Raw genomic sequence first — 24,756 nt, forward strand, 5'->3', positions numbered from 1 at the left:
GCCAGAGTATTGGTTAACCAATGATAACGTTTCAAATTAACATGGTCGACTAGGTTAACTTATGGGTTAGTTTTTTTTTTTTTAAACTAATACTATAACTCTAAAATTACACTTTCTTTCTTCTTTTCTTTGCTAAAAATTTAGCTAAACAAGTGGTAAAGCCCTTCACAGATTCGCATAACCTATATAAAGATCGATAGAAAAAAATGCGCACCAATGATTTGAGTGCGCTTGAAAAGAATCTGCTTTTTGTTCAGGAATACACCATCAATAGACATCCACATTACGTCACTCGTCCGGTAGTCAACCCTTGCGCTTCATCAAAAATAAAGTAAATAAGGGCATTTTGAAATGTAGGTATTTGTACAACTGTAATCACTGTACTCCTTGAGATTCTTTTATTTATTACCAGCATAGAGATCCACATTTTTTGTGGATTTCCCCCAAGTAGTAAGAACTGGATCTAGATCTAGATCCATAGGCGATGGTAGGTCAATTATTAAGTATACTGAAGGGCCTAAAAGGGCCGGTGAGGTCTACGACTGAGTCTAGACTATCTAATCTATTCTATATATAGCTAGATCTAGATAATCTAGAAAGGATTCTAGATCTAGATCTAAAAATAGACTACATTTATAAACATAGTAATCTAAATCTAGACCCCCCCCCCACTAGCCAGAGTGATTAAAAGATTAGATGGCATAAATCTATATTTAAATTTTGAAGATAGAGACAGACTCACAGAGATCTAGATTATACCTTCATTTTGATTTAGATCTATACTCTAGATCTAAATTTAAATATAGTTTAGTGAGATACTAGAGTATCTAGAACTGGACTCGAAACAAAAGCTAGATTATAGACTTCAATTAACCAAGTCTAAATCTGGATGTGGTTATAGATCTAGATTTCATACCTATCCTATATGGACCCAGCGTTAAAGCTTACTCTTAAGATTATTATTATTATAATCATCATTATTATTATTAATGTAGAAATGAATAAAACTTTGTATTCTCTGGCACTGCCAGGGTCGAGCTTCGTGAAAGCGAAGGGAAACACAACTTATTGTAGTCCCCTTAATTAATAATGTCTAATGAGGATTTGTTTTTGTTTTCTGGTGATGGCGCATTGTACAGATCTATACGGCGGGGGCAAATATATAAAGATGTAGATCTAGGTCTTCATTTCAAGATGCCTATTCTAAATTTCAAATATATAGAGGCCTAATAGCTAGAATATGTAGGCCTAATTATTATTTATAATGATCTTTTCCATAATTTTCTAAAAATAATGAATCAGGGGAGAGTCATGATGACCTAAATTGAAATCTGTATCTTAACTGTAGATTGAAACTAAAAAAAGATCAAATGAATGTCCCACATTCACAGCTTCCGTGCGTACTGCCGATGAAAGCAAAAGACTAGCATATCTCACAGGGACTGATACGCCTGAGGTTGAGCATTGCAGTGCTGCGTCAAACTGCAAATCTTTTGATTGCACCAATTAGCTGACGATATTCATTTGAGCCAATAAATCGTACCAGATGGCTAAAGTAACCCAAAAAATGGAAACGATTTTAGTTGTTTGGCCAACCAGCTGCTTCGGTCCTTGCTTTTGGATCATTGGCATTTTCAGCCATTTCCACCAATGCATTGTACTTTGCAGCTCTTTGAAAACGAAGAGATTTCACACTATCGATCGTGCATTCCTAGCGTGTATCGGAAATAGACTTGACTGTCAGATTCTATACAGGAGTTTATCAAATCTGCCATCGCTGCATTGAAACGATAAACAAAAGATAAATTAGATGTAGAATTCTAAAGAGTGTCATTGCAAAACTGAAGATTTCGCCATGTCTCCAAGAATTAGATTAAGACTGAGACATCCACATGAAACTTAAAGGGATTTCAGATGAAGCTTAAGAAAACGTTTTTGTCTTAATATTTAATTCACAATAAGATACGTGCTTAGGTATTGGTTGATAGGAGGCGCGGTGGCTGAGCGGTAAAGCGCTTGGCTTCCGAACCGGGCTTCGAATCCTGGTGAAGACTGGGATTTTAAATTTCGGGATTTTTGGGCGCCTCTGGGTCCACCCAGCTATAATTAGTTGGGGAAAAGTAAAGGCGGTTGGTCATTGTGCTGGCCACATGACATCTTCGTTGGCGTTTGGCCACAGTAACAGATGACTTTTACATCATCTGCCCTATAGACCACAAGGTCTGAAAGGAGAACTTTATTTTACTGTACGTTAGTGGGATGATAATACATTTTAAAGATTGTTTATTTTACTAGTCTATTTCTTAGTTAGTGGGCCGAGTAGTAAAACCCTTTGCTTCTGTACAGATGGTCCCCTGTTTCAATCCCAGTGAAGACTGCGGAAGTCTCTGCGTGCGCCTAGCCCCTATGGGTACCAGACATTAGAAGGAAAAGAAAAGGCAATTGATCGTTGTGCTGGCCACACGACATCATCGGCCATGGAAACAGATGAGCTCCATAAACCGCAATACCTGAAAGGAGAATTCTCTCTTCCTTTTCTCTCTTTCTGATAAATGTCTGTAGTCGTCTAATTCTAAATACTCTTACGCTATAATATGTCGTCCATAATGGCATCAAACACGATCTATTGTAGACGAAACAAAGGCTCACACAAATTAGAATGTCTGTTTCTCTGTGTGTTACAGTGTCACACCATGTTATGAAGGGCTGACCAAAGTGTATCAATGGGGCGAGCTGAGGACCAGCCACAAGAGATAATGAGGACCCTGGCCCTGGTCTTATTTCTCGTGTGTCTTAGTGCGACACCATGCCAAGCACAGAACAGTACCAATAACGACACAAATGCAGGTAGGTAAGAACGGCTTGTCCATGTCGGAAAATAAGTCCGATAGGACAAGTAATTAGTGTTCATTGGTTTTTTTTTACCACACCCATCCCCCCCCCCATCCTTAATTAATTTTTTCGATAATTAGGTGTATGTTTTAAAGGAAATGGATGTAAGTAGCATGCGGTTGACATCGTATATCTGGTGTGTGCCGTGATTTGCCGTAAGATAATATATATATAAGATAGACGAATTCTTTTTTTGAAATGTCAGGGATGTCAACAAGGATGGGGGGGGGGGATTGTGAGGCCTTTTCATGTATTCCATACTACTGCATAAAGATTTACATATTCTAAATACTTCATAGAGATGTACATATCCCAACTACTACAGAGATGTATATATCCCCAAGTACTACGTAGAGATGTACGCGTACATATGCTTATTACTACTTATTTCCTATTCCAAGTACTACATAGAGATGTATATGTATCTATCCCAACATACAACACAAATACATAAGACATCATCCCGTATAAAATTGATCAGCATCATGACCTTGTGGGAAGCATCCCACTGGTTGCGAAAGGCAGTCTTAGAACTCAAACTAGAAACCTCAGAAACAACACAAAAAAAAAAAGACCGGCCTGCCTGCCACTTTCCAAAAACGAGCATGATGCACAAGTTTTACATGCCACCATGAATGCTGGTCCCTCCTGGTCTTCCTCGATAATAAACACATCGAGTCAAGGGTGGCATGTGGAGACTTCTGGTCCAACTTCAAGGCGGAAATCAATGCACTTAATCTATTACTAGCATTACAGGGAGTAGAAAACGACTTAACAGACTCTTCAAGCATTAGAGCAGTAAAACTCCTAGTCTAGAAGAGTTGACAACTTGAATTTTAGTAATTCATCAAAAAATGGCCATTTTTACATCATAGTTACATTGGAACGGATCCCTGAGCACACACTCAACACAGGTACTGATGTAAATACAAAATCAGACAAATTGTCAAAGCAGAGTCATCATTGGAACCACTGAAAAGACAGATCATTTTCAATACTTTTTCAATACTATCAAGTCAAAGTTAATTAGCAATAAACTAGAAGAGTGACTAAACCAATGGACATTAGGAAGCAAAGGCCGAGCTATGTAAAAAAACAAGGATTTATTTTTTAAATTTAGCTTGTCTAAGGAGAAGAACCGAAAAATCACTGCCATAAATCTCAATACTGCAGGAATAAACTCCTTTTTTTCTATACAAAACAAAATTAATTAACACTAAAAAAATGTGGGTTCCAGAGAGCGAGAGAAATAAAGAGAGAAAGAGAGAGAGAAGGAAAGAGAGAGCGGGACGTGAAATGTCATTGTAACAGTTACACTAAGTTACGGGCTAAAAAAAAAGTGTTATGTTTATTAAAATAAAAAAAAAGGGGGGGGGTTCGGCCATAATAATCAAAAGGCGCAGGCTCTATGATTATTTTTTGGCCTGAAACCTTTTTTCTTATTACATCCTTCAAATATTCACATAATACTTAAGGCGTTTCTCCCACCTTTATTTTTTTTTTAGCACTTTCAATAAAACTGCCCGCATTTCACCCCCTCCCCCACTTTTTTTTTTTGGGCCAGTGTATTCTAGTAAATGTTACGTTTAATTGAAACGGTCCTGTTTTAAATCGTGCTCCCAAACACACTCACTTCTGGTTGGAGCTCATGTCACCTCTCCCCACCCTTTTGTTTCCGTCCCGCTCCTCAAAACGCTTGAATTTTAGTATTTATTTCTATTTTGTCAGTCATAGATCTCGATCCAGAAAGGAACCTTATTTAGAATAAGGAACTTCACAAACTGTATTACACACACACATCCTCCCCCTCAAAAAATACACAAACACTCACACTTTTAATAGGCCCTTATAAGGCCTTATATACTCACTGTGGCAGTTTTTAGGACTTGTAATTTTTGTTTTAGAATAGAAGCCTACTTGTAGATCTAGATCTAGTCATTTTAAAAATTGTTCTACAAATTAACTACAGTCTTTAAATTTTAAATTGATTGCATTAATTTTCTCCACACACACACACACGCTTTCATACATATGTAAAAACATTTGATAATCGCGATGACTTAAGAATAGCCCATCACATTCACTCTGACACCTAGAGAAGAATTGCATTAAAGATCTAAATCCACATAAGTAACACAATGGAACGATAGAAAGTGACGCTCCAAAAAAAATAATTTTTATAAGCACTTAAGCGGAAGGAATTATTGTTCTGTACTAAAGGCATTAAAATGTCGGTTCTCAAAATACATAGTTGGTAGAAATTGTAAATGAAGATTTTTTTTTTTGTAAAGTGACCAGACGTCCCGACTTAGGCGTGACAGTCCCGCTTTGGACCGTCTGTCACGCTTTTCATAAAATGTCCAAGCGGGACAGCCAATGTCCCGCATTCATAAACATATCGATCTATGACACGCTTTTATTATAAAATCTTTCTCAATCTTTTAACTTAAAAATTACCACGTTTTCTTCTTGGTCCTTATTTCTTGTTCACTGCTAAACAAACTCCAGTGTTAGGAGCATAAGAAATGCTTTTACTTCACAACATCCTTTTCAGACACTGACGTCAGCATGTTTTCTGTCGACTTTTGGCGTGTTGTTGTTCTGCATGTTTCTCGCTGATTCTCTTAATTCCAGCATACAGTATTCCAATATTCCTTGGCTTGGCTTTCTGTTTAACGTGATCAATTGCAGCATACAATATTCCTTGGTTTGGCTTTTTGTTTAACTTAATCTATTCCAGCCTACAGTATTCCTTGGCTTGATTTTCTGTTTAACGTGATCTATTCCAACCTACAGTATTCCAATATTCCTTGGCTTGGCTTTCTGTTTAACTTAATCTATTCCAACCTACAGTATTCCTTGGCTTGGCTTTCTGTTTAACTTAATCTATTCCAACCTACAGTATTCCAATATTCCTTGGCTTGGCTTTCTGTTTAACGTGATCTATTCCAACCTACAGTATTCCTTGGCTTGGCTTTCTGTTTAACTTAATCTATTCCAACCTACAGTATTCCTTGGCTTTCTGTTTAACTTAATCTATTCCAACCTACAGTATTCCAATATTCCTTGGCTTGGCTTTCTGTTTAACTTAATCTATTCCAACCTACAGTATTCCTTGGCTCGGCTTTCTGTTTAACTTAATCTATTCCAACCTACAGTATTCCTTGGCTTGGCTTTCTGTTTAACTTAATCTATTCCAGCCTACAGTATTCCTTGGCTCGGCTTTCTGTTTAACTTAATCTATTCCAGCCTACAGTATTCCTTGGCTTGGCTTTCTGTTTAACTTAATCTATTTCAACCTACAATATTCCTTGGCTCGGCTTTCTGTTTAACTTAATCTATTCCAACCTACAGTATTCCAATATTCCTTGGCTTGGCTTTCTGTTTAACGTGATCTATTCCAACCTACAGTATTCCTTGGCTTGGCTTTCTGTTTAACTTAATCTATTCCAACCTACAGTATTCCTTGGCTCGGCTTTCTGTTTAACTTAATCTATTCCAACCTACAGTATTCCTTGGCTTGGCTTTCTGTTTAACTTAATCAATTCCAGCCTACAGTATTTCTTGGCTCGGCTTTCTGTTTAACTTAATCTATTCCAGCCTACAGTATTCCTTGGCTTGGCTTTCTGTTTAACTTAATCTATTCCAAACTACAGTATTCGTTGGATTGGCTTTCTGATTAAGTCCATAACATTGAAAGTTTGTACACAAAACATCGAAGTGAACTTAACATATTTCCCGTTTGTAAAACGATCACGTAAAATCAACAACCACAAGATCCCGATTTGGCTCCTCAAAAATCTGGTCACCTTAGCTTAGTTCTACTAGGCTTAACTTATGTAAGGTATATAACCATCTTTGACAAGTGGGAGTATTAGTGTTTATTATGAGTTAGTGGTCAGAACCAAGAATCTTTCATTGTGTATATATATATATATATATATATATATATATATATATATATATATATATATATATATATATATATACAAGAATCTTTCATATACGTATATATATATATATCTATATTATAAAGTAGAATGTGAGGGGTATGTATGTATGTATGTATGTATGTATGTATGGATGTCTATATATATATATATATATATATACAAGAATCTTTCATATACGTATATATATATATATATCTATATTATAAAGTAGAATGTGAGGGGTATGTATGTATGTATGTATGTATGTATGTATGTATGTATGTTACTTATAGACATCAAAACCGCTTGACCAATCTTGATAAAACTAGGCAGGAATGTTCCTTGGGTACCAACTTAGACCTTAGTGAATGTATTGTAGCCCTAAAACAAATGTAAGACCCTCAAAAAAAATAAAGTTGTCCGACTCTATTACAGCTATAGTATTTTATGGATCTAGGCCATGTCTACAATGTTGACATGAGAAAAGATAGAAAGGATTTAGACCTAGATCTAATTTTAAGAAATACACTTTGCGCAGATAGTTTTTTACTTTGACACATGAAAAGACAAAAGAAGATTCATTGATTTCATTATATAATAAAATTAACCTTCAATTTTGTGTTTCAAAAGCATTTTTTACATTAATTAGTTCCTTATATCTGTGATTACAGATTTCCTGACGAACATTCTTTCATCAGACAATTCAGTAATGAATCGCGTACTAAATATTAATTCGTTTAATTGTTTACTTTATAATCCCATCCCTAGATCTAAAACTCTAATTCAACTCTAAGATGATAAAACTTCTCTTCGCACAGATAGTTTTATACTTTAACACATAAACATATTAATTAAAGTCCATTCATTTCATATTTTGATCAAATAAACATTCAAATTTGGTTTTCTAAAGCTACATTCGTTTACGAAAGCTGCGAAGCCGAGTTGAGATAGGCCTAGATCTATATTCATTCATGAATCGCGTACTAAATATAATTTAGTTTAATTGTTACTTTATAATCCCATCCCTAGATCTAAAACTCTAATTCAACACTAAGATGTGTTACGATCTCTGCGCGGTGTTGATTCTTGACAATCTGTCTAGTGTAGATCTAACTGTAGGTAACGCTGAACTCAACACTTCAGTAACACCGGCGAAAGGCCGAAACACTCAAATATGTAGTCGACGCTTATATGTTGTTCTAACAATATGTTTAATACTCAACAGGGAATCGTCCAATGTCAATAATGTCGTACTCAAGTCTACTACTTTACAATAAGCGTCCTCCTTCTAGCGTCGTTTAGAGCGTTCTTATTTTTAAAAGATCTGTCACGTCACTTGTCGCTAATTAAAACTTTACCCTATTCCCGAAACAAATAACTAATTCCTAACTACTTCCTAATCATGTCATAACAGATGATAAAACTTCTCTTCGCACAGATAGTCTTATACTTTAACACATAAACATATTAATTAAAGTCCATTCATTTCATATTTTGATCAAATAAACATTCAAATTTGGTTTTCTAAAGCTACATTCGCCTATGAAAGCTGCGAAGCCGAGTTGAGATAGGCCTAGATCTATATTCATTCATGACTCGCGTACTAAAAATTATTTCGTTTAATTGTTCACTTTATAATCCCATTTATTTAACAAAGCTATCGCTCTTTTCGTTTTTAATAGATAAGAATGTATCGACTTCGGGTAAACCATTTTCGCAAAACTAATTTTATTTTCGTTGCGAAAGAGAAATAACGTGAAAGGATCATTAGCTACGTTTAACATACATCTAAATCCAATCCACTAGATTATTCAAAAGCACATTCGCTTTACTTATTACATTATTATTTCGTTTAATTGTTTACAAACACTCTCAGTGACTATATCGACAGAAATGCGCAAATAAAGACCAGCGGGTCGCGGGTAACATATGTCTAGTATATATATATGTACGTTTTTTTTTTTTCAGATAGCAATATTACAACCCCAGTGCTGCGACCGAATGAAGGAAGACCTATAGGTGGACCGTCAAACCTCACACCGTTTCCCTTGTCCAACAATTCGTTTGCCACACCGAGTACAATGCAAACTCCGGCCAACATTTCTGTTCCAGAGGGTTGCGTTAGAGGCATGTACGGCATGCATTGCCGTTATCGGTGCTACTGCGACCCGCCATCTTGTGATGATGATGGAATGTGCACTCTTGCAAATCAATGCATGTTAATGCGATTTGGTTATAAATGCCAAGAATGTAAGTATATTGTATGTAAGTATGTAGTATGTAAGTATGTAGTATGTAAGTATGTAGTATGTAAGTATGGTTTACATATATGTAAACATGTTGTATGTAAGTATGTAGTATGTAAGTATGGTTTATATATATGTAAACATGTTGTATTTATTTGTTGTAAGTATGTAAATATGTAAGATGTTGTATGTAAGTAATGTGTATGTTTTTATATAAGTATGTTGTATATCAGTGGCGTCACTGGAGGGGTGCGGGCTGCACCGGGTGACACCCACCAGGGGGTGACACCCAAGTCGGAAAAATGCACTTTTCCGAAATGCAACTATTAAAATAAAAAATGACTCACAGTTTAGCATGAGCATGTCCCAACCCTTTTTAAACAAACACTCTTTTGTTCCCCTGGCAATAAAATCATTAAATAAGAACAATCTGGTATAAACTTTGTCACATGTAAATTATGAGTGAGTCTGGTGTGAATGTACACTTTGGTTACTTATAGTTATAATGTTTTTTTTGTTTGGTGTAATGCACAAATTGTAAGACAAATTTCCATATGGACAACAAAGATTATTACTATTATTATTATATGCATAACTTTGAGGGCGGATTTACCAGTCATATCATGCATACATTTAATTGTATTTCAAAGTAATAATATGTCGTCTGCAAAATCCAACTCGGTTTGGTTCACGCCATGGGAACCTGAATGCATCGTCAATGACTGCAAGAAAGAGAAATGGGGATAAAATAAACCCTAATCTCATATCCGTCTCGATGTTGAAGAATTCCAGTGTCTGTTGTGCCACACCAGCTTGGTTTGCTATAGACACGTCGCTGAATCTGGACAAATTGTTGCAAGATGCCTTATTGTCTTGCTATTTTCCAGAGTTATTCCAACGGACGCTATCAAACCTTTTTTAAATCTACAAAGCTGATCAACATCCTTTGTTATTTCGCAGGACGTAAACCTGTTCAGTACTTGATTTGATTTTTCAGAAGCAGCTGAGACACACTAGTATAATTTAAAACCAATCAATTAATTAGCTTTCAGTTTTATAGTTCAGTATAAAGAAACAAATAACAAACAAACAAAGGTTGTTTGTTTTTTTAAGGGAGAGATTATTTTTTTCCTTGGTAAAGGGGAGGGGTGACACCCTGAGCTTACCGCACCGGGTGACACCGACCCTGGTGACGCCACAGTTGTATTTCAGTATTTTTATATATGTTTTATATGCGTTTGTTTGTATAAGTATATTTTACATAAGTATGTAGTATTTAAGTATGTTGTTTATAAATGTGTAAAGATTTTGTTTATATTGTTATAAACCTGGTGGTGGCACAGAGAGGGGTAGTGGTGTGCGTGTAGTCAGCCGACGCAAATCGCCCCAGGCCAGCGCTAGACGAGCGGTCAACCGTGACGAGTTACGACGGTCAGCCGAGACGAGTGTCAACATGAAGGAAGGATCGACGTCGTGAACAGAGCTCAGGAGCGTCACGAGCGATGTAGTCATCTGACCACCCAGAAACGTCGAGCGATGTTCCGTACGGTTCTAGAAGGCCATTAGGGACCCTATATAATAGCAGAGGTGTCGCAGTCAAGACGGTGGAGAAAAGGGGCTCACTACAGCGAGGTTTGCGACAGAAGGTTCACGACAGGGGCTCAGAACACGGTCTGCAATCGAGTCCGACACAACGAGCCTAGTGTGTGAAGTCAGTCCTGTTGAACCCAGTGCAAGCCCGGAACGAGACGGAGAGGCCAGTGCAAGAGTTGATACGGCGATACGGTGTTATCGGAGAGATATTTGTACAGTGTACGTGTTGCCAATTGTACAGTATTGGCTGTTATTTATTCAACTATTAAAGTGTTACGTTACTTTGGAGCCCTGAGTTGTCAAGTTCTTTAAGTTGGTGGTGTATAGTGCAGTTTGCAGAGAGCCTGGATAGTGAGATTCGTAACTATATATATGTTGTAAGTATGCAAATATTTAAGATGTTGTATGTAAGTATGATTTGTTTAAGTATGTTTTATATAAGTATGTTTTGTATAAGTATATTTTATATAAGTTTGTTTGTATAAGCATATTTTATATAAGTATGTTTTATATAAGTATGTTTCGTATAAGTATGTGTAATATAAGTATATATTATTTAAGTATGTTATCACTATTCTGTTGGAAGAGAAGGCCGTGTTCAATAGTCTCCACAATCATCTGACACATGCCCCTCTGAGAAAGTTGAAGAAACGCTGGCTTAGTGTTTTATAGCTACTTTTCGATTAATTTGCTAGAAACCTAATTAAATCCGAAACTTAAAAAGTTAGATGAATCGATCAAACAGTCAATATAGTGAGGTGAAAAAGTGAATACAGCAAATCAGTGTTCCCCAAAACTTTTGACAAAAACCTACGTTTTATAATTTTTTTTAGTTAATTTTTGTAACACTGAGTATCCATCGCCCCTCTCCCAAGTACTTGCATGAGAAAATTAGAATTGTTTGTGCTGAGATGACATGTCTTCTGATTTGGTTCCCTGGTTGTTCATTTTAATCTGAGATGCTTTTCCATGTCTAACAGTCTGTTCCTTTTTTTTTTTTGACTTAATGTCTACAAATACTGAAAGACCAACTTCACAACAGAGGAAAGTGTAAAAGAGTGTATTTCAGAACTTTTGTTGCTAAAACTTGATACATTTATTTTTTTTAAACTCCGTCTGAAGACATTTCTAGCCATTGCTCTTCTTCCGCATGTGACAAACTTTCTGGCATGGATTTAATGTTAATGTTAAATGTTATCCATTCAATATTATCTGTTTCAATCAGTTACACGTACCCAACTTTGGGAAACACTAGAGTAAATGAAAATCAATCAATAACTCGTAATATCGAAAAAAAAATATCTAAAATATCTACAACTAAGCAAGATGTAGAACAACGTGCAATTTCACTGAAAAATCGTCTAGTCTGTGAACATTAGGCGTTACCAACTATTTCGTACATACTAGTAAGTTGATGCTCAACTATGAATCGCGTCAAAGTCACGTCATGGGTTGTATGGCATTATTAGACACTTTTCTAATGCTTTTTTACAATACCTCTACTGATGTCAGAACTTCATGGAACTTCAAAACTTCTAGAAATGTAACAGTTGATGGATATTGCTGAGAAAAGAATAACTAGCTCGACGGCAACATGGGAAAACTGTAGTTTGACTGTTAGAAAATTTTCAAGTTACAAAAAAAAAAAAGAAAGAAATTTAACTTTGGCTAGAGAACTAGATCCAACTTCGGTTTTGAAAGGACTATCGTATAAGGAGTTTCCGAATGTAAGGCACTATAAATTCAAGAATTGAATAAATTAATGTTCAGAAACATTTAGCGCGTCGTCTTGTAAGTCTAGGTCTAAAGGCCTATCATTGGAACATTAGATATAGTAGATCTATACATTCGCTTAACCAGGGTTGGGAGAGGGCTGTGTAAAATGTTCCAATGTTTTTTAATAACAAATTCTTTAGTTCTTAAAAGAAAAACAAACGCCCAACAAGTTGTGTAAAAGAGGTGTTGTCTTTAAAAAAGAAATCATTTTTAATTTTTTTTTTTTCATGTTGTCCCTAAGCAAACTACGGCAGCTTTGACGTGAAAGCCCCTGATTTCCCTCTAGTGGACGGGAATCCTGATACAAGTCTGGCGCCAGGTACTAAAGAGACTTCGATTGAATTATCCCAACCAATTCCAGTCAGCTACATTCGTTTGGTAGCCAGTAACATGGGTAAGTTCTGCTATCATCTCTGTAAGACAGATGTTAATAATTTAGGGCATCTCTGTAAGACAGTCTGTTGGGTAGGTAATTTACTGGGCATCTCTGTAAGACAGTCTGTTGGGTAGGTAATTTACTGGGCATCTCTGTAAGATAGTCTGTTGGGTAGGTAATTTACTGGGCATCTCTGTAAGACAGTCTGTTGGGTAGGTAATTTACTGGGCATCTCTGTAAGACAGTCTGTTGGGTAGGTAATTTACTGGGCATCTCTGTAAGACAGTCTGTTGGGTAGGTAATTTACTGGGCATCTCTGTAAGATAGTCTGTTGGGTAGGTAATTTACTGGGCATCTCTGTAAGACAGTCTGTTGGGTAGGTAATTTACTGGGCATCTCTGTAAGACAGTCTGTTGGGTAGGTAATTTACTGGGCATCTCTGTAAGACAGTCTGTTGGGTAGGTAATTTACTGGGCATCTCTGTAAGACAGTCTGTTGGGTAGGTAATTTACTGGGCATCTCTGTAAGACAGTCTGTTGGGTAGGTAATTTACTGGGCATCTCTGTAAGACAGTCTGTTGGGTAGGTAATTTACTGGGCATCTCTGTAAGACAGTCTTTTGGGTAGGTAATTTACTGGGCATCTCTGTAAGACAGTCTGTTGGGTAGGTAATTTACTGGACATCTCTGTAAGACAGTCTGTTGGGTAGGTAATTTACTGGGCATCTCTGTAAGACAGTCTGTTGGGTAGGTAATTTACTGGGCATCTCTGTAAGACAGTCTGTTGGGTAGGTAATTTACTGGACATCTCTGTAAGACAGTCTGTTGGGTAGGTAATTTACTGGGCATCTCTATATGATTCTTTTTGAAGATCCTTGTATTTTTTCATGTGGTCATCGGTGTATTGTTATAAGGAGTGTTGTTAGGCTTAGAAATGAAGTGATGGGAAATTCGAGAGTTCTTTTAAACCGTTTAGATTTCTTCGTAACTAAACTTTTTCTTTAACACTTATGTTTCAAAAAGTAGTTCCACTCTTATACATTTTAAAAAACACGACATTGTGAATAAAAACAACAACAACAACAACAACAACAACAACAACAACAACAACAGCTTGTACTCGATATTTTAGGTTGAAAACTTTTTAGGAATATGCATCGTGAAAAACAAAGAAAATAAAAATCAGCAAAAGTCGTTCGTTTGAATAACATTTGATGTACGCTAATTTCAGTAACCTGACGAAAACATGTAGGCCGTCCCATTTATTTTAAATTTAACTTTTTTTGCCAAGAGAACAAGTGCGTTGTAGACTCCAAGAGGATGTATTTATGAAGCTCAAAACACAGGAAAATACTTGGCTTACACTCCTGCTGGTAGAGGGGAACCTCCTGTCTTTCCAATACTATCTCCAGGAAACATTTTAATTTAAAAATTGTCTAGAAGACATTTGTTTTTCGAAAACAAAATATAAATATTAAATACAGACGCTCTTACGCACAAAAGTGCTTTGTAAATTCCAAACATATTGTAAATATATTATATATATGCAAAGAAAAATTGACATTTTGTTATAATATTTGTCTGTCGTTATTATCATCATAATCAAACTCACAATATTTGTATGTAAGATTTTCTTTTTCATTTTTCATAGCCCTAAAGCCTAAGGAATACTACCGTGGGAGCTTACTGGCACCCCAAGACCTAGGCTGGCCTGGGGGGGGCGAACGAATATTATTTTCGTTTGGGGGAGCCTATGGTAAAATTTTGAGAAATAATGATATATATATCTAATATAAACCTAAATTCACCCATTATTCAATTTTTTAAAACTCGTATGAGTGTACTTCATCTTTTAATTAATCATTTCGGATATATGATCGTTGGACTAGAGTTAACCCGATGATGTAGTTAGCCCATCACATCGTCATAGGAGTGCAGTCACTTTCATGGAAAGTATCAATCTTTCTAGAAAATTGACTCAATAGTCTGCTCAACCCAAATAATGGGAAGTGGTGAGCAAGTCTTGAATAAAAATGGATTTAATCGACTTGAAAGTTTTGTTTCCAGGGAGTCACTTTATTCCAACTGTTTCTTTGACGCTTAATATCCTATTTTAACACTCTGATATGTCGTTATTTTTTTTTACAAAGTTTATATCAACTCACTCTGTCTGTTTGTTTGTCTGTCTGTCTGGTAAAAAGTTTGAACTCGTAATAATTTCTGCCGCACCCATTCTCGGATCAAGTTGAAACTTGGCACACTCATTGATTTCAGTAGACAATAAATCAATAAAATTAACCAATTAGTCAATTAATTACTGATAATTAATTATTTTTGTTTTATACCGAAAAGGAAAATGAACCCTTCCGTATTCACACATATGACTAAATATGTAGAGTTTGGTCCCGTTATGTAATTGTTCTATTTATTTTTCCCACACTCATTCTCGGATTAAGTTGAAACTTCGCGCAATTATATATTGTACCAAACAAAAACATGAATCAATTTTTTAAAAGTAAGAAAAAAAAACTTAAAAATAAAAACAAAGCTTATATTATTTGTAATTGAATCAATTAGTTTGGATCAGTCATGTAATTATAGTCACAGCAGACGTACACAATAAATCTGTGCGATTAGAAATATTTTTACCTATTTTTGTTTGTTTAGCTTTTAGCTTTCTCAATGCTCTATGATCCTATCACTTGTCTGGACCAGTTGGGAAGAAGGGGGTATCTTAGTGAATGTTTACAAGATCGTTTTTTAAATGCATTAAAGAATTTACTAAGGGTTCAAGAGTCCTCAAGGGGACTTATTCAAATTATACTATCTGTCAAGCATGATTTCTTTCCCTTGTTCAAAATACCAAACAAAATAAGAAATCACCAACAGTTACTTTGCATTCCCTATCATTGTTAACATTGAGTCTTGTTTAGTTGGGTACAATAAAAAATGTGCAAAATTTCAGCTTCATTCGAAATTGTGAGAAATAGCGTGTACTTTATGAATAGACCTTGCTTTTCATGATTTATATTGAATTTAGCTCTGGTGATATGAAGGGATTACGGGCACAACATGTCCTAAATTGTGCCGATGTGCCAAAAACTCAAAATTCAAACTCATAATCTTTGTAATAAGCAATTAGTTAATTAATTATTGGTAATTGATATTTTGTTTCATATCAAAAAATGTAAATAACTTCTACACTCTTGAGTGATATAGTTGTACGTGCAGAGTTCTTCTCCTTAGATGAGCTTTTTTAAAAAAAAAATTCTTTTCGCTTGTTGATTTTGTTTTCTTTGCTTACTATATCCAACTGAATAGACCTAAAAAGAGGCAATAATAAACATATATATATATATACACCCTTTTCACATTTTGAGACAACGTCTATAACAGATCATTCATAGATATATGGTGAAGATGTCACAATGCAATACTAGTCTTTATTACTGCAATCTATTATAGGGCTTGTATTCGAGTCCTATGGTTATTGAGGCATGCAGTATTTCCCGTGGCTACGCAGCCCCAGCTGCGACCTACATATTTGGCCACAACTTAAGCAGGCATAACCATAGCGATCTATAGGTCTAGATCTGTTATCATATCATATAGATCTAATCAGAGCATAGGATAACCAAGTCTTGGAAAAAAATAGCATTCTCATCCACACCCCTCCCTTCCCCCCCAAAAACTAAATAGGCTGCGAGGCCGAGTGATGTGAACAATCTCTTCAGATATATAGGCCTGGCATGACCAAGCGTTATAACGATGTGTCTCAGCCCTACATACGAAGGGATTTCTGACGTCCAATAGAAACCCGGATGCGCAGAAAAATTAAGTCAGAAAAACATGAATTACTTAGTTATTATTGAAAAAAAAAGAATACTATATTCATTATTTATAAATAAAAACAGACATTTTGTCATAAATTGTCAAAACCTTTGCCTAAGACTCAGCAGACATGTTGTTTTAGCAGTTGACAATGTTGGTTAAGTCTTACCAGACGACAATGTTGGTTTTGACAATGTTGGTTAAGTCTTACCAGAAGACAATGTTGGTTTTGACAATGTTGGTTAAGTCTTACCAGACGATAATGTTGGTTAAGTCTTACCAGACGACAATGTTGGTTAAGTCTTAGCAGATGACAATGTTGGTTAAGTCTTAGCAGACGACAATGCTGGTTAAGTCTTAGCAGATGACAATATTGATTAAGTTTTAGCAGACGACAATATTGGTTAAGTCCTAGCAGACGACAATATTGATTAAGTCTTAGCAGACGACAATATTGATTAAGTCTTAGCAGACGACAATGCTGGTTAAGTCTTACCAGACGACAATGTTGGTTAAGTCTTAGCAGACGACAATGCTGGTTAAGTCTTAGCAGATGACAATATTGGTTAAGTTTTAGCAGACGACAATATTGGTTAAGTCCTAGCAGACGACAATATTGATTAAGTCTTACCAGACGACAATGTTGGTTTTGACAATGTTGGTTAAGTCTTAGCAGACGACAATGCTGGTTAAGTCTTAGCAGACGACAATGCTGGTTAAGTCTTAGCAGATGACAATGTTGGTTAAGTCTTACCAGACGTCAATACTGGTTAAGTCTTAGCAGACGACAATATTGGTTAAGTTTTAACAGACGACAATATTGGTTAAGTCTTAGCAGACGACAATATTGATTAAGTCTTAGCAGACGACAATGCTGGTTAAGTCTTAGCAGACGTCAATGTTAATCCTGTCTCGTGCATTTCAAATGAGCGTTTCAGTTTTATCCAAGCGTACCGTCATTTTAGCTAATTTTTAAAATTATATTCAGTACACTTTTGGACAATTAAAAGATTTTTTTTTGTTATCGTGATTTGTACAAGTCACTACAGCTGATATCGTCTATGTTTTTTTTAAAATATGTTTTCTTTTTTTCCAGATAAATTAAACGAATTTAAGAATTTGGATGTTACATTTTTCGGAACAAATCCCAGAAGGTTAGTGACGATGATGACCTTCAATATGAATACATCTAAAAGTCCTGGAGAAAGAACCGAAACATTAGGTGCGGCTACCTTTATGGTCATGACATCTACCACCAAGGGGATGCCGAAACCTGAAGTCAACCCGACAACCGCTGCCAACAATGAAAGCAAGAACGTTGACAGATTAACGACGGAATCTTCCAACGCAAGTATTACAGCCAGCAAAGAAAGGAAAAAAAGGCAGGCGGATGAAGTCACCGACGATGCTGCTGCGCCGACAGGTGGCGTTACTCAAGGGATTGCGAACGCTGACAATGTCACTCGTCAGACGGAGAAGGTCACTGAGACGGAAATGAAAACGACGCCCAAGCGTGTCACATCTGCAATGACCCCTGCGAAGACAACAGTAGCCCAAATTCCGAAATGTGACCAGGTGGTGCCGCCCAAGGAACTCATAGAGACGCACATTATTAAGATCGATGGCCGGTACTACACTGATGTACGCTTTGTTCAGCCAGTCCTGATACAGTCTATACAAATGAAAGGAAATGCTCTCGACTCGGTTGGCGAAGTCTACATAAGTGGTGGTAGGTAACCTTTTCTTTGTATTCTCTTGTGTTTGATTCAATTGATATTATGGTTACACCAGTGTTTTGAACGAATAACGTAGCAAAGGGTTCACCAATAAAATGCTGGACCTGCCTCTTTGTTTCCGATGACCCTTTTGTGGAAAAAAAAAAGATTTGACACGGATATATCATGATGCAAGCCCTCGGAATGACACTGATGAAGTGCATTGAGGTTAAATTGATAATATTGCTTCTGAAAGAAAAATAAAACTCTTACATTGCGCAACTAATTTTAGAAGAGTCTCTTGCGGCTAATTGTCCTTCAGCATCACCAGGTCTGAAAGCAGTAATATTTCTACGAATGTGAACTCAAAAATCTGCTTACCTGACTTCAAGTCCTGAACACTGACCTGCGACGTCGCAAACTGTGGGCAGTGTAGACCAATAATTCATTTCCACTTCGTACAGACCTGTGACGTGGCAACGAGCAATTGGTCTCCGCTGCTGACAGGCTGCGACGTTGCAGCTCAGTGTTCATGCCTTCTATGATGACTGGTCTCCCTATTTTGTCTGATTTAGTGAGCATGTCTTTATTCAATAGGGATTATTGCCTGAAATAGTGAGCATAGGGATTGTTGTCTGATGCAGTGAGAATGTAACTGTGGCATCACTGTAGAACACATTCTCTCGGCTGCCTTAGATACCAGGACAAGAGGCTTAGAGAGTCGGCGTGCGAACGTGGTGTCCCACATGGTTTTCTCCCACCCTCTTATTTTTCTGAGCCGCTCTCTCTGTCGCTGCGAAAGTTACATGGGGTAACTCTAGTCCGACTTGCAGAAATGCAAGAGTCATCTTTCCATGACTTTTTCATCGAGGATTAGAGAGTCACTCAATGCAACAACTGGTGAGAAATCATGTTACTGTCAAACCTTAGCAAGGTCTTAACTAGGATAATACTGGAACGCCTAAAAGATGCCCTAGACAAAAGACTAAGACCAGAGCAGGCTGGATTCCGTAAAGAGAAATCATGCACTGGCCACATTTCTACACTACGTATTATCATAGAACAATCTATCGAGTGGCAATCTCCTCTGTACATGACCTTTGTTGATTTTGAGAAAGCCTTCGACAGTATTGACAGAGACGTAATCTGGAGACTGATGAATCACTTCGGAATTCCAACTAAATTCACCAATATCATTAAACAGTTCTATGATGACTCATCATGCCAAGTAATACACAATGGTAAGCTGACCAACCCTTGTCAAGTAAAAACAGGAGTAAGACAGGGATGTATGCTTTCGCCCTTGATATTTGTGCTGGTGATCGATTGGGTCAGGAGACAGACAGTCTTAGATAATAAAAGCGGCATACAATGGACACTAAAACAACATTTAGAGGACCTGGATTTTGCTGATGACATCTGCCTCCTCTCCCATACACAACAAAATGCTCAGACCAAACTGACCAGACTCTCAGAAATAGCGAAAAAGACTGGACTTCTAATCAACAAAAAGAAAACAGAAGTTATGAGGATCAACAACAGACAAGAGAACCCAATCATGCTACAGGGAGAGAATATCCTTGATACGGACCACTTCACATATCTGGGAAGTAGAGTTGGTAAAGACGGCGGAGCTGGTGATGATATACTAATTCGGATCAATAAAGCTAGGTTTGCCTTTTCAACTCTCCAAACTATCTGGCGCTCTAAGGCATTATCTCTATACAACAAGATACGAATCTATAATACAAAAGTTAAGTCTGTCCTTCTATACGGTTCAGAAACTTGGAGAGTCACTAAAACTAATATGGAAAAGCTCCAGACCTTTGTTAACAGATGCCTACGCCGGATATTAGGAATTAGGTGGCCAGAAAAGATAACTACTATCGATTTGTGTGAGAGAACTAGACCAAAGCCCATAGCCCAAGAAATCACAAAACGAAAATGGAGCTGGATAGGACACACCCTGCGAAAACCAGCTACCAATGTTGCAAGGTAGGCACTTGACTGGAACTCACAAGGAAAGAGGAAAGTGGACAGATCCAAGCAAACCTGGAAGAGGTCAGTCATCAGTGAAGCTGAGGGTACTGGAATGACATGGGAGCAGACGAAGAAAGCTGCTCAGAACCGATTTCGGTGGAGAGGTGTGGTTGCGGCCCTATGCTCCCCTGGGAGTGCACATGATTAAGTCAGTAAGTCATTAGAGAGTCGACGTGCATGCGTGGTTTCCCGCATGGTTGGGCGACGTAGAGAATTAGATATACAGATAACTCTGATGGTGAGGCAAATAGGGGTGTGTGTAGCCGGCTGACAAAAATCGCCATAGGCCAGCGCTAGAGCTGTCAACCGTGACGAGTGACGACGGTGACTAGCGAAGTTTCAGAAACATCTAAAGTGAACACTATTCAGACCAGTCACGTCAGATACCGTCAGGTGCAGGTGATCACCCAGAAGGGTCGAGCGATGTTCCGTTCGGTTATAGAAGGTCATTTTGGGACTATATTAAGAGCGGAGGTATCAGAGTCGAGGAGTCACAACTTTCCGATCTACGATTCAGTACGGTACGACAGAGTTAAACAAGGTACAGAGAAGCCAAAAGAGTTCTTGTACAGAGTTGATACGGCAGCCAGGTATCCACCGCAGAACGTTTGTACAGTTAGTGTTACGTGTTGCCGTACTGTATTGGCCGTGATTTAGTGGACATTAAAGTTGTACGTTATTTTGGAATTATGAAATTATCGGCTATATGGATTGAAGTGTTTACAGTCTTTATTCCTGGCTTGGTTTTGTTTTTTTATTGAAGTCGCTATGATATAAGAAGACCACTGGAATTCGATTACAACTATAGGACACTCGAAATAAAAAAACAACTCGATACCAATCAAAGATCAAAGACAGTGAATTTTAGAATAAAAAGACGTTTAGTTGTTTTCCGTTTTCGATATCAAACTAAATTAATTAATGACCACTATTTAGTTTATTAATAGTTTTTTTTTAATTGATTCATGGTTTGTTAGAAATAAAGAACAATTGTGCAAAGTTTCAACTTGATTCCATCTTGGGAAGTGGGAGAAATAACGTGTTCACAATTCGCACCAGACACATTGAGTTGATATAAGCAAACTTTTACCAGACAGACACATTGAGTTAATATAAGCAAACTTTTACCAGACAGACAGACACATTGAGTTAATATAAGCAAACTTTTACAAGACAGACACATTGAGTTGATATAAGCAAACTTTTACCAGACAGACAGACACATTGAGTTAATATAAGCAAACTTTTACCAGACAGACAGACACATTGAGTTGATATAAGCAAACTTTTACCAGACAGACAGACACATTGAGTTAATATAAGCAAACTTTTACCAGACAGACAGACACATTGAGTTGATATAAGCAAACTTTTACCAGACAGACAGACACATTGGGTTAATATAAGCAAACTTTTACTAGACAGACACATTGAGTTGATATAAGCAACCATTTTTACCAAACAGACAGACAGACACATTGAGTTGATATAAGCAAACGTTTACCAGACAGACAGACACATTGAGTTGATATAAGCAACCATTTTTACCAAACAGACAGACAGACACATTGAGTTGATATAAGCAAACGTTTAACAGACAGACAGACACATTGAGTTGATATAAGCTTAGTAAAATTATGTTTCTCTTGACAGGCATTGACTTTGGTCCCCGTGGTACTTTCTTCATCTCCGACGCTGGCTATGCTAAGCCTGCCGTTTTGAATGACCGAGTTACTGTCGAAGACTGTGTTGGTAGCGAAGGAAACACGCAGTTCCCAGAGATAACTTTCGAGTCGAACACTTCCTTCATTTTAACGCATGTTTATATTCAGCTGGGTAAGTTGTCAACTCATGCAATAGATTCTAGAATATTGACTTGCATTTAGGATGATCCCAACTAGCCTTGTCTTACCCAATGTTTCGATCATGATACTGATATACATGAAAAATGTTATGAAAACTAGGTAGCTGAGCGGTTTATGTTATTCAACCACACATCCCATTTAAGAGATCTCTTTTGCTGAAAAGTAGGAACTCAGTATCCTTAGTGGTTGTTGATGTCGTATTTTCTAAGTGGTTATTATATCCTATTTCCTTAGTGGTTGTTGATGTCGTATTTTCTAAGTGGTTATTATATCCTATTTCCTTAGTGGTTGTTGATGTCGTATTTTCTAAGTGGTTATTATATCCTATTTCCTTGGTGGTTGTTAATGTCGTATTTTCTAAGTGGTTATTATATCCTATTCCCTTAGTGGCTGTTAACCCCTTATTTTCGAAGTGGTTATCAATGTCGTATGTCCTTTATTTTTGTTGTTGTTGTTGTTTTTGCCAGATTGGAGTAACGTTAGGTCAGATGTCAAAGGTAAAATATCAGTTCAAAATTGGGACAAGTCCATCTACTGGACTCAAGACGTGTGCTTCGCAAAGCATGTGTTTTTGACCGGCGTAAACAACGGGATTAGCGTCGACAACCTCGTCATCAAAGGTGATATGGACCTGCCACCTGTCTGCATTGTCAACATATATGGAGGTAAGCGTGCGTGTATGGTTTGTAACTGTTGCCTCACTGTAGAGATCCTTGGTTGCCTCCAGTGGCCTAGCTAGGGTGGGGGGAGTAAGGGGGGAGAATGTGAAAATCCCCTGGGCCGCCACTTGAAAAAGGGGGGGGGGCAAATTAGTGTTTTTTCATTAAAAATTAAATATTGCGCAAAATACTATTTTAACTGTGAATAGACCTTGTTTTAAATGATGTAACTGTATGGAATTTAGCTCTTGTAAAGGAGAGTAATCCTTGAAGGATTACGGGCACGACATGGCCTAAATTGTGCTGATGTGCCAAAAACTCAAAACTCAAACTCAACCCCCACCACGGGTCCCTAAACGATGGAAAATTCCTAGCTACGCCCATGGTTGCCTCTAATATCAGGTTAGTAGAAGGAAGTATTTAATCACGACACACTGGCAGTGTAGATCCTACGAAAGTACTTTGTTTCATCAAAGAATTAGGGCTGACTACTAAAATATACATGAAATAAATAGATGAAAAGGTATAGCTATATAATATTTACCATGGGTGTAGCCAGGATTGTTTTTCGGGGGAAGAAGGTGGAGGGGCATTTTTTTCCTTTGTACGCACAAGTCTGTGGCTTGAATTCTGGCAGAAAAACCTTTAGCTAGGCTTAAATGGTAACCATAGTTTTACTTAAGCTTTTATTGGAGGAAGGGTATCCCCAAAAATGCCAAAATCCCCCAAAAATTGGAGGGGGTTTTAACCTCAAACCTCTTTTGGCTACGCTAGTGGAATGTAGAAGCTCTACCTTTGTTTATATATATATATATATATATAAATATATATATATATATATATATATATATACATATATATATATATATTGTAAGGGGAATACGATAATGGAATTTCGTGACTTGCTATCATTCAGTTTTTTTTAGCGGCCCCCAAAAGGGGAAAAGACGCTATTAGTTTTGTGTGGCCCGTCTGTCCGTCCCGTTTAGATCTCAGAAACTAGAAGAGAAAATGAAAATCAGACATCATGATATTTTAGATAATTCAAAGTTCTGATGCAACGCTACTTTTTTCTTTTCTGAATGCAAAAAATCTAATTATTTAAATCAATTATGCAAGCAGTTTTTTTTTATGAAAATACACCATTTTTACAACCATTCATTATTAATAGTGACGAACACAAGAGAAATTTTTGTAAGGGAGATAGTTGTGCAACATTTCTATAACATATTTATGCAAATGGTTTGCGTTTTGGATTTAAATTTTTTTTAAAACAATTTTATTGCTAAGTTATGTAAGTTCTGTCATACTGAATTCTACATCTACAAAAAACATGTTAACTTTTTTTTTTTAATGAGAAAAAATTTGTATACTATGCAAATAAGTTGGACATAATTTAAAACAACAATTAATAAGTAGTTTTTCATATTGTCGCGTGAACTGCTAAGACCAACAGTCGCCACGGAACACAAAACTAAAGGATTTTTTTTTATATACATTTTTTTTACCGAATTTTTTTTTTCTTGAGGCTTTGAGTAAGAGATTTACCCTTTACAAAATAATTAGATCAATTAGATACTCATTATAAGACATCATTTAAGCCAGGTTCACATCTAATTTCACATTCACTTTCACATATCCCTTGGTCCGCTGGATCTTTGGGGCACCACACAGGATCTGTCAATCTTCTTTCTCCATTCTTCTCTGTCATTTGCCTTTGGTAGAATTTCATAACGATATTCTTTCTGAAAATATTGAAACCTGCCTTTTTCCCTGCCTGGGGTGGACCACATCGGGGACCGATTTTGAGTTTGTGTTTCCACACAAACTGTC

At 36.9% G+C, this 24,756-nt stretch overlaps 1 protein-coding gene across 2 annotated transcripts in view; it reads left to right on the forward strand.

The window, feature by feature from the left end:
• The first annotated feature begins 256 nt into the window (after window positions 1-256).
• LOC106078881 (uncharacterized) overlaps window positions 257-24,756 on the forward strand; it is a 49,362-nt gene continuing 24,862 nt past the window's right edge. Inside the window, exons 1-7 of one of the 2 annotated variants that reach the window (XM_013239939.2) lie at window positions 257-353; window positions 2,685-2,847; window positions 8,793-9,074; window positions 12,681-12,833; window positions 17,741-18,373; window positions 22,053-22,235; window positions 22,732-22,929. In XM_013239939.2, the coding sequence (XP_013095393.1) occupies window positions 2,724-2,847; window positions 8,793-9,074; window positions 12,681-12,833; window positions 17,741-18,373; window positions 22,053-22,235; window positions 22,732-22,929 (1,573 nt within the window). In that variant the 5' untranslated portion in view covers window positions 257-353; window positions 2,685-2,723. Of the gene's footprint in view, window positions 488-2,684; window positions 2,848-8,792; window positions 9,075-12,680; window positions 12,834-17,740; window positions 18,374-22,052; window positions 22,236-22,731; window positions 22,930-24,756 lie in introns of both variants that reach the window. The other variant, XM_013239940.2, reaches the window with a different exon arrangement.

The sequence above is a fragment of the Biomphalaria glabrata genome, chromosome 16, assembly GCF_947242115.1.
Source record: "Biomphalaria glabrata chromosome 16, xgBioGlab47.1, whole genome shotgun sequence".
NCBI lineage: Eukaryota > Metazoa > Mollusca > Gastropoda > Planorbidae > Biomphalaria > Biomphalaria glabrata.